Source organism: Genypterus blacodes, unplaced genomic scaffold (assembly GCF_046128005.1).
Source record: "Genypterus blacodes isolate CSIRO-AG114 ecotype Tasmania unplaced genomic scaffold, CSIRO-AGI_Gbla_v1 ptg000017l_1, whole genome shotgun sequence".
Taxonomy (NCBI): Eukaryota; Metazoa; Chordata; class Actinopteri; order Ophidiiformes; family Ophidiidae; genus Genypterus; species Genypterus blacodes.
Window position 1 is genome coordinate 2,675,948 of NW_027466831.1, and position 20,429 is coordinate 2,696,376.

General features: G+C 41.8%; 1 protein-coding gene across 1 annotated transcript; it reads right to left on the reverse strand.

The window, feature by feature from the left end:
- Positions 1-6,291: 6,291 nt before the first annotated feature.
- Positions 6,292-19,448, reverse strand: myg1 (myg1 exonuclease). The gene is made up of 7 exons (XM_076141236.1): positions 19,141-19,448; positions 18,134-18,246; positions 14,878-15,037; positions 14,101-14,250; positions 12,876-12,998; positions 12,178-12,359; positions 6,292-6,880 (listed from the first exon to the last, which is right to left on the reverse strand). The coding sequence occupies exons 1-7, from the start codon at positions 19,402-19,404 to the stop codon at positions 6,691-6,693; spliced, it is 1,182 nt and encodes a 393-aa protein (XP_075997351.1). The 5' UTR covers positions 19,405-19,448; the 3' UTR covers positions 6,292-6,690.
- Between the last annotated feature and the right edge of the window lie 981 nt (positions 19,449-20,429).

The window sequence follows — 20,429 nt, forward strand, 5'->3', positions numbered from 1 at the left end:
CACAGTCGCGGGAGCAGAATCTGTCAGATTGAGGAAACAGGGTCAGTCTGGAGCAACTCTCTCTCTCTCTCTCTCTCTCTCTCTCTCTCTCTCTCCACACCAATCAACATCACACACGATCAATCAGAATGAGGCTGACATGGGAGACGGGAGGGGAGGGTATTATGGTTTTCCTCTCAGAAAGATGTCATTGGGTAAAGTGCTGGACAAAGAAACGACAATATGCTTATGTTTCTCTGATATGCAGAGAGGCAAAGGTGTAAAAGGACAAAACCTTACAGGAAGATGATGTTATGCTTGAAATTAAACTAAATTCAGGACAATATGAACTAAGGGCTGAATGTAAAATGACATTACAGCACTTGTTTATCTCCTCATGCATCACAATTTCATCAATAATGGGAGTTTGGTAGTCTAAAAAGGTGACAAAGCCTTCTGTGTCTGCATTACAATGTGTATATAGAGTATATATATACTGTAGTGTATATAAGCCACTGAATATGACTACCAGAACCTGCACACACCCTTCCTACTGTGTGTCTTCACAACAAGACCAGCCCATCACCTTGCACTCATCAGTGCCTTTTCATCTGGTTTATCCCTCTATTTATTCTCCTACGGTGCATTAGTCCTCAATCATCTTCCAAGGGTGGAGGGGTGTGTGTTGTACTGTATGGATGGTGGTTAGAAAGCCTGGGATCAATGCTATTAAAGGCAATAACATCAATCGTGCCGGTGTCCCTCGGTGTCAATAAGTGACTGAGCTGGAAGAAAAGCTAAAGCACAGAATGGATGTTTGTATATGTTCCTGATCATCTGGGTTAAGGAGGCAAAAGTTATAAAAAGCAGAGTGCAGGACTCAGCGTACGGGCAAAACACGTGCAGAACACATTACAGGTGTTTCTGTGTGTGAATCTGTTTTATAGCCTCGCTCTCATAGGTCAGCCTGATCGACTTTCTGTCTACATCAATCTATAATTGTGCTATTTTGCTTTGTTTAGACAATCTCATCAGTTATTGTTATAATGATAAATTCCTTTAATATGTCAAATAATCCCCTAGAGTGCTGTTTTTTTATTATCAGATTTGGCTGCTGCACCTCAACAAATCCTTTTGTGCAAAACAGGGAAACCTTGTTATTTTTGCCAAGTGTATTAATAACAATTAAGGCCTCACAGAGCAAATGTGAATGATTCAATTCAAATAAAAAATTGATCACATGACAATAGATGTAAGAATCAAATGATCCATCTTGATTTTAGTAGAATGGTTTGCCTTATTCTGCCTTGTTTGAAGAGGGTGGCACTCAATTCAGCAAAATCCCAGGGACAGACAGGTGTGTATGTGCTGGAAATAGGTTGAAATAAATTGTTTGACTCAAATCATACTGTCAGAATATTTATGCAAAACAACAAACTAAAATGTGAAAAATTGTAAGCATTTTATGTGCAGTATATGACACACAGAGATTAATCTTTGACTCAAATTCAGGAGATTCTCTTTTTTAAGCACTTGATAGACATGATTAAAGGTCAGTAATGAGTAATGAGGAGTCTGATTTCTCTTTGTTGACTGTCATGAGCATTAAGCTGGACTTGGGACCACAGATCACAACGGCTTAGAATTATTTGATAGAACCTGACTGAGCTCTCTTGTGATTTCAGCCCTCAGACTGCGTTATGTCCATCAGGCTCAGAGTCTTGAGAGTCTTGAGAGCAGAGGTAAGGGCTTCCTTGCTCCTTCATTAACCAGCCATTAATCACATTTTAAATGGAGATGCATGCAAATCACCAATTAACACTTGCAGAAAACAATCAACTCCAAATCCCAAAGGCAAAGTAAAGATGACGACAGCAAATGATGAATATTAACCATATGCACTCCTATGTTTTTCAGTGAATTGTGCATAACTTGGTAACACTTGAATGCCGTAGCCACGTTTAACTTCCATTTAAGCGATGCATACGTTAAAATACTTAATAATAGGTCAACTGGATAATATAAATGTAAATATCAGCGAATGTATACGACACGTTCACTATAATCACCGGAGTGCACATTTGGATAGATTGACGTCTGCATATGGATGAATAGAAATTGTAAAGAGCCGCTCGTTAAAATAAGTTACCTGCACAATTAATGTTGTTCCGAAGTTTAGGATCCGGACCGGAGGGCGGACAAAGGCGTGAATTCAGTCGCTGCTTGTCAGCTTTGCATCCTGGACATCGACTTCACTCAAGAAGAGGAAAAGCGTGACGCCGGCTTCAGTTCTCGGTGTGTGTGTATGCGGCTTCATCAGAGCGGCGGCAGAGAGGAGAGCAAGAGATGATGTGGAGCAAAGTCTCTCTCTCTCTCTCTCTCTCTCTCTCTCTCTCTCTCACAGACAAACAGGGAGGTGTGTCATACCCCCTCCCCCTCCTTGTCCCCACTACAGATGGACTCCCATGTCGGGTTCCTAACAACACATTACCATCTATACAGCATATTCATATTCATATTCGTGTATATTTATTTAATCAACAGCAGATCATTGTATTAACTCTAACAACAGGTGATGAGAAAATACAATCATGGCGAGTACACAGGTGTGCAAAGAGACATTTGCTGAAGAAAGACAAATGTCCAAACACAGCTTTGGTCCCACTCATCCAGGCCTGTGCAGGGTTCAGACAAATCTCTTCTTTTTACATTTGCAGCTGTCACAGCAAGATGAGCAGGACTGCTGAGTGGGACTGACACAGATGTGACAAAAACAATGCTGCCACCTCTTCTTACTCATTTCTTTTGATTGAGCTGACAAGTACAAAGACAACATCGATCACCATGTAAAGCTTCCATTTCAACGATGTATGTAGTTAAAAATGAATCTTGAGAATGTGTTTGCAGCACTTAGAGACATCATTTTTGCTCCTTTAAGCATATAAACAAACGCACAAATGTATAACTACAGAGGAAACAGGCCATAAGATATTCCACTCACAAAATCATAACTTTGGGTCTACCACAAGCACACACAGTGACACAAATACCTGGAAAATGTAATTCATGATGGCTTAACCCCATGGGACAGGGGACCTCTCCTTTCTTTACTACCATAACAACACATAGAGCCCTCAGGGGGAAAAGGACAAAACTGGCAGCCATTATGGCAACTGAGATCCATTCTCTACCTCCATCACCTATGACACAACAATCCTGACAAATACAACACACAACGATGCTGGTATGATGCATTTTTTATTCTACAGCTGAATTGTTATGGAAGCATGCCCTTGACAGGTGAACTTCTCCTTGGCTGGTAAGTGGCCAGACAGCACTATGGACAGGCTGAGTCTAGAACACAAAATTGGATGGACATGGAAACAGCTCATACTCATACTTGCAGTTATTAATTATATAATTCATAGTTATGATATAGAATATTATGCATGGTAAAGCAGTGAGGTGGTTAGCAGTGTTTGCAGCCAAATGTGTGGGTGTCTGGGTTTGAGCCGATCACCTGACTGGGGCCTTCATCTGCAGGGAGAACATGAACACTCCCAAAACTTAAAAGGTGTTTGTATTTGTCTCCTATCCCTGTGATATACCAGTGAGCTGCATGTTACACATAACCCATTTGTTTGTAAAACCAAGACTAAATGTTGGTAGTAGCAATAATAATACTACTACATAAATTTAAAGCAAAGAATAGTATGAGTATGTGCTTTACAGCCTACTGGGACATCTGGACTATATACAGAAAACTAAATCTTACAATTCTGCACAAAAAAAGAAAGGTGTGTGTGTGTCTGTTTGTGTGTGTGTGCAAGTGGCAGACTATTTCCATGCTGTCATTTTGTGCTTTATCAGTGTTGTAAAAAGAAGCGAAAACATATGCCCTGCAGGGTGGCTGCATGTCAAGTGAGGCTGACTGAGCAGGAGGGACAGAGATATAAGACAGTGGAGCATTTTCATATCTTTCCTGTAATTCTATGGGGACTGAATGCAGCAACAACAGGTCAGGTTGGGGGCAGGTGTTGTGCTGAGGCTCTCAGTAGCCTTTTTTCCATAGTGTGACCAACTGGGACTTCATAGAGCTGGAGTCATCTAAAATGCTTACAACAGAGCCTCAGCACAAAGGCCTGATCTGTTGATGTGCTGGTAGAAACTATATCCCAGATGGAAAAAAAAACATATTTGCTGACAACACAAAGTATTACAAAATTGCTTTGTCTGTAATTTTGATGGCATGTAAGGATTTATTCCTCTCTGGCTCTGTAGCAGTCACCAGCTATGGGTTAAACAAACACAAAAATGAAAAGAAAAGGCTTATAATAATCTGTGGACTGAATCCTAAAATACCATGGTTGCATCTTGAGTACTCTGCAGCAGCAATCAAGCAAGTGCATCATATGCACTTGCTTGATTGCTGTCGCAGGATAAGCCTGAAAGTTTGTGTGCAAGGCAGCAAAGTGGTTGCTGGAAATTCTAATCAGCTCATATTTGGCTACAATTAAGTATTTCCTCCTTCTGATTTGATGTTTGCTTAAAGTGTCTGTATGCAATTACACCCCTGTGGGGAATTTACCTCTGCTCTCCATCTCCTCTTAGCGAGGTAAGCTGTGAATATGGCTTGTCTCTTCCTCTACACAAAAACAACACATCACTGGCTGTCAGGGATTAAAATAAGCATTACGTGATTACAAAAGATTGTCGCGAATGTGAATTGATTGGATGAAGCCCCTGGTTCAGGTCCAGCACAACAGAAAGCATGAGTAATAACATTACAATGGGTGTGAGAGCGAGACAAAAGGAGTGAGGAAGATGTGAGGAACAGAGTGCGTGAGAGGACAGAGCACTGTGTTTCCAACAACTCAGCAGTTACTTCAGATTAAATATAGATCAGATGTGAAATGAGAGGATAGCAAACATGATCAGAGCAGTGTCAACTCAGGCCAGAGACAGAGGATTTATCTCAATTAAGAAATAAAGAAACAGTGAGAATGACAGAGAGAGAGGGTGTCAATTCTTTTTCACAACACAACACGCAACACCACAGTGATCAATGAACATCCCGCCCCACTGAGCACAACAACCACAACTGAGAAAAAAGACGCTGAGGGACACCCGGCAGCTGCAAATAACAAATTACAGTGCGACTCAACCAATTTCACACCACTAAATTTACTTAGTTGGAATGATCCATTAGAATACTTTGTGATTGGAAAAAGATGATTTGCAAAGATTGGCAGGGTGAAATGTGCAAAATAGTGTCAGGAGTTACTTAAGTGCTTAAGTATTGTAGTCTTTGGAACAGATATCAGTATTAGATTAAAATTAGATGGAGTTTATTTAGGTCCAGATCAGATGGGGTTTGTGCCGTAATGTGCTGTTGCCCTGGGCATGGAGGGTTAAATGTATATATAAGTGGGTCAAAGTCCAAGTCACCCTGTGATGTCATTATGATCCTGACTTTCCACAGCGCCCTCTACAGTCACAGCAGCCTTGCATATAAAGTGACTGGTGCTCTCCAGTACCAATAAACTGAATTTGAAGTGTAAAAATCAGTGGACTACCCCCATTAACTATTTCGTGATTGATGTGGTATTTGAACAATAACACTAGAACTGATCAAATAAATAAATGAACAAGTGGACAGCAATAAAAATATAGAGCAATATGTCACACAGGCCAAGAGCGGCAGAAGAGCAGCCTGCGGAAGAGAGCAATAAGGAGTAATGACAGGTAGAGCTGGGGGAGGAAATCTGGAGTATTAATAAGACCCGTGGCACAGCATCTGCTTTATTGCATGTAACCTGACTGTACGGCTCAGCCTTTCCTTGTGGCCCGTTGTGACACTGCCTCTGTAAGAAACAACTGTTTGTGGCGTTTGAATATTACATTTCTCTGGATTAATCATGGCTCATGGTTCATGCTTTGATCTTCCAGCCAGCAAGAGTCCTTGTGTCTCTGTGTAGGGCTAGTGTTAATGTCATCGGGCTGGAAATGAAAGGACAACCACGGTCCAGGTGCCTATACTGAAGTGACCCTCGAAGAAGTAGTCCATAGTGCTCAGGCTTTGAAGTTATTGTAGTTGCTGTGCCTGACAGAATCATAGTCCCATTGCTCTCAGGTAGAAGAATAAGCAAGAGGGAGAAATTATTGCTTTCTTGTTACCAAGGGGCTGAATAAACAACAACAAACAACCTATATTAAAATGGCCATTGCTAACAGATCCGCAATTTTAAAATACAGCCTAGTTTAAGAAACAAGAGAAAATATCACACATTGATTTTATGCAATACAATATGATCCAAATGGTCTTTTATTGAAAAATGAAAACACTTACATTTCAGTGTAAATTCTGACATTTTGACTTTAAAGAACAATAACTAAGGAAGCCTTTTAAATCAATGGCGAAATGGCTTGAACACCATTTCCCAGTCCAACGATTAAACTTCATCTTTCTCAGGCCAATAACATGAGTCAACATTATTCGAATGAGCCTGTGGTTATATATAGGCACAGTTGGGACATTTGTCCAGCAGGGCTATTTGGCTGCTACACTTACATACCATCTCCAATCTGATGAGGCAGCAGTGACCCTTGCTGGAACGTTCAAGTTGTAATCTTTTAAACTAATATTTAAAAACCTTGAAATGCTCTCTCAAAGAATGACCAGGCAAACTAATTTTGCTGTTGGCTGACCGGTCAGCTGCTGCCATTTGCAGGGGACATGGCCGCAGCCTGAATTGTCCTTCGGGCCATCTCCAGGGCTCCTTCCTGAGTATCGTTCCCGCCAATAAAGCCGGCGGTGTGGACGAATATGCAACCCTTAATCCCGGAGAGCTCCGACAGGGCTTCGTCACGTACCCCACGCCACTCTTCTGGAAGGGACAGCCTGGAGACGGAAGGGAACAGAAGGGCAGATGGGCTTACAGACGGACACTGTGTGGTCAGCTATTTTCTGCCTGAGGACACATTATGTTACATTTACCAGATACATGACTCTACTGCCACAGCAACAACAACAAGAAGAACATTTATGAAACTAACGAATGACTAAATTAAAAAAGGAATATGGCAAACACGGTGGGAATACAAAGATACTCTTTCATTTACACCAGCAAGGCTTTGAACAAAGACCATGATTGATCGTCAATGGATTTCTCCACCAGAACTAAGGCAAACCGTTGCCATCAAAGGTGAACTGCTAGCGTGGCAGCGGCAGCAAGTAGAGCCGTAAAATCAGCTTTATTCTTCTCCAATGCAGTGGAAAATCACAGACATGGTAGGGTGCACTGGATGGTGAGCGGAATAGCAGCGTACAAGTCAATAGGCAATCTCAGGAAAAGGGGGAATGATTGGCTCAGCCGGGGTTTATGAGCTGACCTCCAGAACGTGGCTCCAGATGTACACGGGGAGTGCAAATTCGTAAAGCTGTTGATTTACCACCCACTGAACCACTGTCTACAGCCTCACACATTTAAAACACATTACCGGTTGTTTAATGTGCACGAGTTCCATTCCTGCCTTGATAGGGTTATGATTTCCATTATCCACCAACACTGTTCTTCTTCAGTTATTAATATACATTCAGCAGATGCCTGCTTCAGATACTTCCTAGCTCTTCGCCGCCACCTGAAGAAGTACTGCATTCTGCTTTAAAACTAACTAAATCCTGAACACAATGTCAGGCTCTTCTTCCGTGATCCAGCCTCTAAAACTAATTGGCTCTTCTGAACCAGCTCTGAATGGTTGTCATGGACTGCAAAATCCATAATTTTTAACTACTACTCTAGTTACTTTGCCATTATCTCAAGTACAACATCTTCCTCCTATTACACAGCAATAGGACAGGGGTGGAAGCATGGTAAACCTATAATCCTTGTTAAATGAAATCAACCAATCGATAGCTCCACAGTACGGCTGGAAAACAAGCTGCAAGGAAAGGTCAACAGGGCGGGTAATGAGGGGAGGAACAGGAGGGGGAGGGTTGTTATTGTTATGACAGGCCACTCAGATCTGATTCTCAAGATGACCAAACTAAAAATAAAACAGATTCACCCCAGGTTATCCTTCACGAGACCTTTAGTGGACTTTAATGAGACGGATACAGAATGAATGTATGTTTAAAATATACAAGGACAGGTATAATTTGGATGTGCAATACCATTCAAACATAGAACAGCCAATTAGATGCATGTGTTTGGGTGAGATTGTATGTGACCTGGTGTTAGTCTCAACAGGCGGCTGCTGTATAGACGCCCAGGTGCTACAAATTGAATTCTGTGCCGACTCATTATCCACATCGGGTTAGCACCGTGGACATCATGTCAGCTACAATGATTTTCCACACTTCAATACATTTCATCCTTTCAATATTGGAAATAGCTGTGAGTCAACTTATGTAAAAAAAGAGAAAAAGTCTAATTATGCTTCTTTTGAAAGGAAATTACATGGAATTACTTCAGTGTCGTCCCTTCCTCGCCACATTTCAGAGTCCATTACTGGACACTCATTCCCACTTCCCACAGCCAGAAGCCAGCTTGCTTTTTATGCTGTCACACAGATGCAGCGTTCCAATGAGTGAAATAAAAAAATTGAAGGGCGCTCATTAGAGTGAATGCCTACACCAAGGCAGAGGAAGCCTACATAGAATTTGTCTCTACAGAAAGATTCTTCTGTCCGTCTTCATATCTGCCAAAGATGCATAAGAAAGATTTGCATGCTGCTGAATCAGCTGAAACATGACCAAGCATAACTACAAACTTATATCATTCCTATATTTAAAAAGATGAACTGCACAAAACATCTTGGCCACGTTGATATTTATGTCAGACAGAGATTACACAGTCAAAAACAACTTTCGCCTTCGAAGAAGAAAGTCAAACCTGGTTCAGGTATGTAATTAAGTACATTTACTCCCCCTCTCACCTCACGCTGCCCACATTCCCTTTGCAGTCTTGATAAAAATAGCTTTTTCACCAGGTGCATTAGCAGGGACACAGGTGAGAACAACACCCCTTTCGCAGCGTCGACACATGCCTACTGGGAGGAACCAGGGCACCCAGAGAAAGAGCCATCTGGAACAAAGTTTGTATCCGTTTCCACACCATTGTTCTAATCTACCTCCACAAGCACTACCATGCCCAAATAGATGTTTGAAGTGCCTCACAAACACAAGCTTGTGTTCTTAGTTAAAAGTGCCGCCGCCTGATGAGATTCTGCGGCAAAGAAGAAACGTTCAAGACAAGGGAGGGAGAGATAGAGCGGGAGGAGGAGGGGGGTGTGAAAGAGCCAGAGAGCAAGAGATGGGAGAATTGATAGAGAGGAAAACGGTATTAAAAGGAAAGAGACAGATGGAAACATAGATGAGAGGAAACGCAAACAGGAGAGCGAGAAGGACAGAGCAGAGAAATTGAAAGCATGCATCAGAGCAGCCATTGGGCTGTCCAGGACTGAATATAAATTGTATTTCACCCCCTTCCTGTAGACACTGTGTTCACGAGGCCCCCCAACTGCGCTCAATCACTCCGGAGTTTCACTGTATGCTGGGCCTATCATAAGACATGGATAGATACAGAAAAATCTGATCTGATGCCCCAAAAAATGAGTTCTTCATGTCTCTCGTGAATCTGCATCAGACCTGGTTGAAAATAGCTCTCTGACAGAATATCAATCGCTGTCAGAATGTCAATCACTCACCTCCAGAATATCAATCACTCACCTCTATAAAATGTGGTTGCAAGGACCACAGGAAATAAATAATAATTCATGCCATAAAATAAGGCAGGATGTGACTTGTTTGGGATAAATGTGGTGTTCCTTCTTTGCCTTGGATCACACGTTGACACACTGTGTTCACACTCCGCTGATGTACATGATTATGAAAAAACACACATTCTATTTTTTCCCCAAACATGTTCAGGAATAAGCCGACGGCGTGAGCACATCAGTGTACAGTTGCATAATCTAGGTCTGTTACTCAACCAGAATCTGTCAATTTAGTCTGAATTGTGACTTTTTGACTCGAGTCCATAAAACGTGTTTGGAAACGATACGATCTCCATCTCCGGGAAATTAATAGAGCAAACTATTCTTGAACATGTTTGGTGACAAAACAGAATGCAGTTTGGTGTTTTTTTTCCATCCCCATGTACGAAAGTGGAGTGTGAGCACAGTGTGATTATCGGTGTGATCCAAGACGCAGACAGACCACATTTCAGTTTGCGGTGATTCACACCGCACAGATAATGGGAGACACAGTTCATATTCGCACGCGCACACACAGTCACAGACACACAACTTGTTCCTTCCATATTGCCGAAATATTGGCGGCATTGAATTGAACACAGTTAACACCCTAACCTGCACGGCCTGGCCCTGATTCAAGTGTCGGGGCAGAGGGCTGGCATCCGTGTGCAGCGAGCTCCACGGCCTTCTGCCGCTCCCAGGGTGAACAAATGCCAGGAACCGTCAGGCTATGCACAGGGCCAGACTTTGCGTGCGCTCAACCGTGCCGATTTGGGAGTGTGAAGTAAAGGGGCACCTCCCTTTTTTCATTGCATCTACAAGATCCAATTCATGGTGAATGCAATGTCATTCATCCGGCCTTAGTGGTTTTCTTCCACCATTAGTACCAAAGTGCTCACAGTGAACTCTAAGTGCTTATTACTTTGAAAAGAAGGAATCAATATCAAATCCAGCACAGCACAAAGACAGCAGATGAGTGTTTTTCTACAAAATGGACAGTAAGTGTCTCTAGGATGATATTTGTAATGATTTAAATCAAACCTGAAAGTGTTCTTAGGGTTATAAACTTGTTAAACTTGATTTACCAGTGATGCCAAGGAGCCAGGAAGACTATGAAAGCAAAAAAGCGGGATAAACCTGGAGCATGTCTCCTTGCTTTGGCAAAGTGGACTGTCTGCTGGGACTTAGGGAAGCTTTCAAAATAACAACACACCAACAACAAGACACAAGTGGGGGATGCTGATGACGTCATTACAGCAGCACTGTGGGTTGGGAAGCGCGAAGCCAGGAATGTCCCTATAGAGGTAACTAACACAGACAAGAGAGGTGTTGATCATTGAGGAAGTGTACCCGGACGAGCTACATCTCGCCGCAGCTGTCATTGTGTACAAAAAAGACAAAATGTTATTAATGAGTCTGGCAGAGACACTTTTTTGTTTGAGTGCCAGGCTGGAATGCCAAGACAGGCAGATCAAATCCATTAGTACATTTGTCTGCACACTCAACTCAGATCCTTGTCTGTACTGCAATTTAGGGGAAATGAAAATAATAATAAATATACATGGATGGAATTAATGAGATTCAACTGCTCATTGAATGAAGATGACTCGCTGCTTAATTGGCTTAAATTACTCCAAATGAGGAAATGCATGTGCAGGATGCTTAAGATGACACAGACGATGGACCGAGTATATCAATGTTCAATTGGATAATCTAGGTCTGTTACTGACAAATTATTCGGATTTACGGAAATATAATTGCAGTTGAGTGGAAGAGCGTGTAAACATAGCATGCGATACTACATGATAAAGAGCGTGCAAAATCTGATCGGATATTCAAATTGAAGTTGTGCTGACAATTTAAGCAAAGTCAGTCTGTTGTTGAATAGAGCCCTGTGCTTCCAAATCAAACTGAAACTTCATTGAGTCAATATATTACCCTGAGAGAACACCGTACACACACAGTGAAAGGGCTGGGGAGCTTTGTTGCGGTGTGTTTACATCCTTTCCCTTAGAGACCAGTGTGACAACAAGACCCGGCCCCAACGCTGGGATTATCTTCATCCCATTAACGAGTGTTTCCATCCTACGCGGAGCGATTCTGTCACCGGATGACTTATCAACCCTGCATGAGTAGTTGTCAAACGGTCCAGTGAGCATGAAAGTTAAATCAGACTTCACAGATTGTCTCAGTCACCAGAGCTCAACTCATTTTCAGGCACGTCGGGGAGACACTGGAGCGCTGCCTGTCACTGCGCTTCCCTCTACCATTAAAAATCCTGTCTGGGAGACTTTCACGTGGATGAGCAGGTGTCACCACATCCCTTAGAGTTCTGCATGGCTGATTTATGCTACGATGCTCCTTCTTTACACGAGACCATGGCTGTATCCCATGAAGGGGAAAAATCATTTAAATAACCTTTCATAGAATTTGACTACAAACCTGTTCTGGAAGGTGTTGAGCCCGGCGGGGACACACTGGACCCTCCACTTTCCACTCTGGTCTGGGTAAAGGATGAATTTGATTGGCGTGCCGACCTGGAGCTCCTTCTCCAACTCAAACAGGTGTTCTTTCCAAGGACACCCACCCTGGGAGAACAACAGCAACTCCCCACTGGGGTCGACCTGGATACAAGAAGACAAGCAGATGATAACTTAGGCTTTCTCAGAAAATATGCATGAATAATGGACAAACACACCTGGTCACTGCAGCTTTATCTCAATATCACTAGACACTGAGTTTGAATGTGTCATTGTTTTCATTATTCTAATGTCAGAAGTTTCATTTATAAGAGTGCAATTCACAAACTGGCACAGCTGCAATTTCATCTCAAGATTTAAGAGGTGAAATTCAATGTGATGAATGAATGCTAACAAGGTCGAGTTTGACAAAAAACAAGGTACTGACTATAAGACATGTCCAGAACCTTGCAAAAAAATTGCCTAAAAATATTTGTCACACATTAAATATGTCCTTAAATGTATCATATCAGCCTGTATAGACAGAGGGACTTATAGAGTGGCTTTGCATCTGTGGTCATTGCCAATAAACACTCTCATAAATGCATCTCTTGGCTACTCATTCTTGCTCTCCCTCCTTCAGCCTGTACAAATAACACGTCAGACTGGACAGTACATTACCTGATGCCTCTTTTGAAAGGCTTCCTCCACGACCTCACGAGCTGGCAACCAGGAGGACTGGTAGAAGTCCAAGCGGTCCAGGAACTCCTCCTTAACCAACGCCATCGCCTTCTGGAAACCCTCCTACAGCAAACGTGTGCACATACATATTGATGTGTAAATGTAAGTCAGTACAAGAGCTGGCCTAAAACACTAATATACATGTTTTTGTCTGAATTCTAAGTGACATAAGATGTAAGTTTTGATGGAAACACGAAATCACAGAATCCTCAAATCTGCACGCAAGCGACTGAGGGGAGTTTGGCCGTTCTGCTCTGTAACTCGTGGAATGAGACGAAAATCAATTTTGTTTTTCAATTATCATCCTGCCACTCCTTCCACAGATGGGTCTATCATCAACTTGCCCTCCGTCTGCTAGCATTTCATGAGTCGCTCTCACTATGATCTGCCTCCTCTTGTAGTAGGGCTAGAGGAGGTGTGTGGAACGGCAGAAATTGCCAGGGTAGGAGGCACACTCGTGTGAATTGAGCGAAAAAACAAATAGGCCGGCTAGTCCGTGGAGACAGCCTCAACAATTGGAAAAAACATTAGCATGGGCAGCATACAGTTTATGCTAAGCTGGGCCTAAGGTGTCTGACGAGAGTCTGTGCAAAGCAGGTGGACAAAACGGAACACCGGACCATTTCCTGACCTCGGTCAGTTCTGTAGGGCTCTGAAAACTGCCTCAAGCACACATTTTGTCTTTATGCATCACTACTGGTTGGCTGCTCTGATGTCAGTTGTCCATCTTACTGCTGCTGGTGTTGCAATAAGTGACTGATCTGAGACTAAAACACAGATTGAACACCAGTTAGGTACTAATTTGCTGACCTGAAAACACAGAGCAGACACACGCCAGACTCATTCAGTACATAATGAAAGTAATCTGTGGCCTTTGCATAGCAATCTGGTCACGCTACTGTAGAACACACCTTTCACACAGCTGACATTTTGACAGTCAAACATTAGCATAAATTAGCATGTATGTTATTACACACACTGTTTCACCCGCACACCTAAATGGAAGAGAGCAATCACTTACATTTTCATCTACAACTGTGCTGTTATGACACGTCAAAATCCACTGCAGGAAAGGATTCTGAAGTCAAACCTTTGTATAAATACATTTCCTATGCCTGGTTACACATGTTCCTTTTCTATGCCCCACACACACTCACTCACTCACCTCAGTGTCCTGGTTCTTGCTGTTCCAGCGTGGGTTCAGATTGCCGACACGTGTGCTGAGCGTGGTGGTGACGGAGTAGCGGGCCTCCCCGTCACACTGGGAAATGCCATTGTCTACAGCATCCACCTCTTCCACAAAGTTCTCGTATAGCTGCAATTAGTAGAGAGAGAATGTGACGGGGGAGGCCACGCACCCGTGATGAGAGCAGAATTCACTGTTTCGTCGTTTTACTCGTTTCTAAAATGAGAGTTGGGGGTAACTGTGGCCTCAAGAGAAAGCTTTGAATACAAACAGGAAATTCAGGAAAGAAAAAAGTAGAATTCCATTATCCTCCTGATTGAAACCCATTTGGTCACAGTGTGTGGGCTTTTACTAAAGAGTAAGTTCATGACTAGTTCATTACACAAATAGGTATGGACAAACTGCACCTATTTTATAGTTCATGGGAGATCTAGGTACAATAAACTTAAAAAGTACTCTGTAAGATCATGTGACAAATAGAATGTTAGATTTATTTTAGGACCCTTATTAAGTCATTAAGTCGGTTGTCTATGACTGCATGGTTTCAAATCTCTTGTGGCACTGATCACTCATTACCTGCACATGATAGAGAGCTCCTTATGTCTGTTGTGCTTTTTGATGCCGTGTCACATTACACCGTGTAAATGGAAGTTGAGGGGACATGTTTGACGTCAGTTGTGAAACGGAAATTATGTGACTCTACTGATGTGTGATGTGACCATAACACGTTGATGGAGCGTAAATCTGTCATCTCACCTTGTCAAAGAGCACGTCCAGCTGCCGGTCGCCCTCCTTGAACTGCGTCACCTGGGCCAGCAGCTGGTGACCAAAGTGGAGGTAGACCAGACCGGCGGAGCTCAGCTTGGTCACCCATGGCTTCTCCGGGCGCAAACTGTGGAAGTTCTCTGCAAAAGTCCTGGAAAGAAAAAGACACCAACCGATTGATGATCAGCATATTAATAATAAATAATACATTTAAATCTTTTCGTTGTACTGCATGGGTGAATTGTTAAATGTAATTCATTGAAATTAGTTATTTGATTAAATTAATCAACAATTTATTTTATCACTAAGTGAAAATTTCAAAATCTGCTAATTGAGGGGATTTACTTGCTTTCCTCAGTTTTATATATTTTGAATATCTAGCAAATACTCAAACAAGTAAGAAACCCTACAAATGATTTATGAAAATAATCTTTGCTTGGAATTCTACATCTGACAAGACAGCAGCTCCTTGTGAGACAAATATTTTCTTCTTTTATTTTCTTCACAGAGTAATTTATAGAAATGTTTTTGATCTGAAGTTGTTTCCCGTTGTGGATGCGAGTCATATCAATGTGCTTGAATGCAGCTAGAGTAGAGACGTGCAAAACCAAGATTACAGCCTATAAGCTCTGAGATGATTATACTCCTGAAGCCAAGGCATCAATATTCTATTCAATGAAATAATTGACTATTCACATTTTCTCCTATAATTAGCACCTTCATTCAAATGTCTGCAGTCTCCAGATGTGTGAGTGTACACGGCTTGATTTGCATCAATAAAAAAAGACCTGTGCACATAATACATCCTCTATTGCCTCAGAGAGCGAGTCAGCATTGATCAGAGAGGGGGAACGCACGCTCAGGTGTGCGTGAGCGTGAGCAGACATAAATAAGAACCACTGGAGGTCCCTCCTCTGCCACGTGCTGAGGCGGGTGGTCTCCAGCACAGAGCCGCTGCTGGTCATTCAATTCAGACTTAATTAGAATGCCTGGACTGTAAGCGCAGGGGAAAACAGACCGACAAATGAATGAGTGACAACCAAGGGAAGCAGGGGGTAATCACAGCCATATTAGAGATAATTGACCGAGCTGAGGCGTTTCTATGCCAATTATCAGGAGATGGGGGTGAATGAGAGAGACGAGGATGACAAGGATAAGGAACATGGAGGGAAAATGGAAAAAGGATGTGCTGATCGAAGAGAAGTCATTAAAGTGGGTGAAATCATACATTCACACATTGTGCAGACTAACACTTCACATTGAACTAACATAATGCAAGACGGTAAAGGAACATCTAAATACTAAGTCTTATTTTGGAGAGGCTCAACATGTTTTTAACACTTCAATACTGCATGGTCCACCGAGGGCAAAGTTATGCCTCACACAGCAAACCGAGAGGGCAAGGAGATGATTAGATTTGTGGACAATCCAGGACAGGATCTAAACACAAGAAGTTTGATTTACCTTTAACATTGCCAGATGATGCATTCGGCATCATTCTGAATGAAAACAATTCTGTTAATGTATCGGATAGAGCACTTATCTACCCCAGATCCAGATATTGAGTCATATGAAAATATGTGCCAGAACAAAAGGTCACATTTATGGCGTTAGTGTTAATTAACAAATTAGGCTAGAAACATGCATTTACAACTATTTGCTACCTAAGGCGATACCAGTTCAGCTGTATGAAATGGTTGAGGGATTTTTTTAATGCAGGCCCACAATCAAACTGCATTTTTATCTTGTGACTTGAGAAAAATGTTTCCGTTCAACTGACCTTTCTCATCTCTCATAATTCAGTCTGGTTTTGTTGTACTTTCAAGCACAGAGGCTGTTCTTGTCTGGCTGACCGATGACCTCCTTCGAGCAGCAGATGCAGGGGAATTTTCCATTTTAATTCATTTAGATCTCAGTGTGACCTTCACCACTGTAAACTAATCCATTTTATTAGAGTGCTCCATAAATGATCTATGGCTCCGGTTTAACTCTTACCTCTCCACTTAACTGCTCTCAGTAAGACAAGAACAGACCAATCAGTAAAAATATCGAGCTACTTACATTGTTGCATCACTAATATTTTGTCCTGATTTTAATGAGCAATCCCTGTGCACTTGTGTACATTCTTACTTCATGCTAACACAAACTGTCACAGGCAAGGGTTTATTATACGTCAAACCATTCACACTCAGAAGTAATTGCAGACTACATGTTGTTAATGTTTTGAGGGCAATTTCCAAGTCGCAGCTTATTTGTCCTCTACTTAAGCAAATGCCAAAAAAGTCCTCCTTCTTGTATGCAAGATATGATTTGTGCTCGTCTTTGCAATTACAGTATAATAATCTGAACAATTTTCTTAAAACGTCATTCATCACTGAGAGCAATTTAAGTAACAGAAAGGGCAGAGATTCATCTTTGACTGTCTTAGACATCTTACTCACACATTTTTTTCCTTCTGTCACACTCACCTGTTTCGTTGTCATTCTATTTTTACTCCTTCATAAAAAGCACTGTGTCCCTGTTTTGCAAGTTGTGACAGAAATAAAGATTGTAGCTGTTCCTGTCAGCACCTTATTAGTTTTCTCTTGAGTCTGGCACACTTGAACTCATCCCTGCCATCACAAACGTGCAGCACCCATCTGTGCGTGTGAGTGACAGTCACAGTCTCCTGTGACCTCTGACAGTGTCGTGGCAGCTTCCGTGCCTCGTGAAACGACGGCAGGGGGGTGCCTTCAATTGAAGGAGTGCTAATTATCAGTAACCGCCTGCCAGGAAGGGAGCCCTGGCATATCTTCCTCATCATGGTTATAAAAGCAATCTCTCATTATCACGAGTTCAATAAACTCAAAAAAGCACCTGGAATGGCTGATTACTCAACGTGATGAGAGTTCAACTAAATGAACTCAGTAGAAAGAACCTTTGACAGGAATCTAGCAGGAAAAATGAGGCCCACTCCTCCAGGATTCATGTGCTTATTCATCACTTGTATCAGGGATAATTGGACTGTGCTGGACCACAAGCCCCAAAGAATTCTTATTTATCACCCTTGGACCTTGGCTAATGAAAATGTGGTTCCTTCTGGGATCGCTTTCCAAATATGGAAAATAACATCAAGCATTCTTTAACATTTCACAAGATATCTCAAAACTCACAACATGAAGTAGCTTTTTAGTATTTAGACAACATTTTGCATCAAAATTTCCCACAAGCAGGTAAGTCAAATCCTGCTGGGTGTGTGTTGCTGTACCTCTGGTGATGGTCATAGCGATGGTTCTTTGGGTCAAACTCTCCACCCACGTCCACAACAATGTCACACTTGGCCAACTTTGCCGGATCCCTGGTGCGAATGATCTCTGCATCCTGTGTAATGAAAAAGATTTGTAGATCTGTAATCTTTCTCAATATTATATTTTCTAGGAAGATGTTACGTCTGCATGTAAACAGAGCTTCCTAATGGATTCAGGTTCTCAGTCTCCACTTCCCAACTCTCGATTGCATTATAGTTAATTCTACCAGTATCATTAGTAACACCAACACTGTGGCGTTAAATGGATGGAAGGAGGCATGTACAGTAACCTACTGAATAAATTACAATCTATAAACTCTGAAGTATGAAAAATGGGTGAAACTGTTCATGCTGATATTTTTTTCACAACAATAAAAACACATGACAAACACAGTTTGTAGGAAGGAATGATGCTCGTTTATATTTTTGTTTATGTCGTGAAATGAGTTCACACCAGCTGTTTCTCTGTTGGTGAATTGGACCTATTTCTGCATTGTTATTGTCCTTTTGAAGAGAGCCAGAAGATACTGTTCTATCGGGACAACAGCACCCCCATTTGGTGTGTTATAACATAACATAGGATCGGGGACAAAACATTCCGAAATGCATTTTTGATTAAATGTCTGACTCGAACCCTAAAAAACAGAACTACACCTCTGCTGTTGTTTCCCAGTAAATGTGAAGGACTCAATCACAATTAAATCACAAAGATTGTCGAGGCTGATTTTTCATTGTGTTGATTATTGTTGATATAAACAGGGCTGACAAATTATACTTATACTAAATACGCCTTGACATAATCTTCCCCATTTCGTTTTGGTCACTACTACACATTAAACGCTACAAATAATCACTGTTCTATTTTAGTAATGTATTCATTAATACAAATAATCAATCACTGCTTCCAGTTTATCGTATTTATATCACTGCAGACTGTAAAAGTCTCCCGCTTTATGCCGGTCACTCACCCTATACTGAGGAAGCTGTCGGAGGAAATAACATGCCAACACCTCGTCACAGTGGAAGGTGCCGTTATGGGTTCCAATCTTTTTACCCGGCATGTTTTCGGTGCACAGTCGCTTGGGTTTACTTGACATGTAACTCGTTTCTCTTCGGTGGACGTTTACAGACAATACACAGCTACGACTATTAGAGTTAAATAGTCGACACACACGATTTGGTTTGCTTGTACGTATTAAAAACGCGATAATTGTTATATTCAGTGCTATCATATGTACACGCTGCACGCGAAGTACCAGTGGCGGACAGATTTAAAAGCAGGACCGGATGTACTGCAGGAAATACCTAGCACAATGCGACTATGCATGCCATGTGACTCAGAATCCCGTTTCCTGATTGGCTGAGCAGAGATTTTTGCCTCAGCGTGCGCTCGACTCGTCAGTATTCATTACCAACGAGATGCACACGGCCAGCGATTGGCTGTATTGAGATTCGGCGCGCTGACGTTACCTTCATGAAATAAGAATGTTGCTCCCTCTTCTGGCGGATTGAGGCGCCCTCAATCTCCATGACAACAATGCATTGTTTGTGTTTTACTGACCGAGATTTCGACTGAGCAGCAACTAAGGTATTCACACAAATTCGCATAGTTTAGGAAAGATCATTTGACCTATGTAGTATGTTAAAATGTACTTTTTCTTTCACAAACCAGTCCTGCAGACTCTGTATTAGGACACCACTAGTTTGTTCCATTTCTCCTGGGATAAGTGACATAACCAAGGCTTAGTTTACATGACGCAGCAATTCTAGCTAGTGGGTACAAATTAAGCTTGTTAAACTAGTTAGACTTTAATTGTGTCATAAGGGATGGAATACAGCTAATTTCCAAATGAACTACTTGTACACTTGTTCCTTGTTGTTAAATTAACTTACATTAAATAAAGACTATTGTGACTTTCCACAGCTACAAACACAGACAAATGATCATTTCTCTTTAGAAACTGGAAAAGTTGCTCCACAACGTCCAACAAACATTACTACCGGTTTTGAACTAAAGTTTGATTCTAATCTAGTACACATAAAGTCCCCTCAGAGTTGAAATTGGTCAGATCTTAGGTTATCCATTCCTGAAAAGACCCCAGAATTGGCTTTATTACATTAAATGTCTCTAATCTCAGGCATGTTACAGGTTCCTAATCCAGCCGTGGCCCTGACATAAATGATTCAGGGCTTTAATGAATGAATGAATAAACATAAAATGCTCAAAAAGGGCAGGGATCGTAAATGTCCAAAACAA

Coding starts and splice junctions, on each gene's coding strand:
- myg1 (XM_076141236.1), bottom strand. CDS start 19,404: ATGATAGCACTGAATATAACAATTATCGCGTTTTTAATACGTACAAGC. Junction 15,038..18,133: donor CGCTATGACCATCACCAGAG/GTACAGCAACAC, acceptor TTTTCTTTCCAG/GACTTTTGCAGAGAACTTCC. Junction 12,999..14,100: donor GCAAGAACCAGGACACTGAG/GTGAGTGAGTGA, acceptor CGTTTGCTGTAG/GAGGGTTTCCAGAAGGCGAT.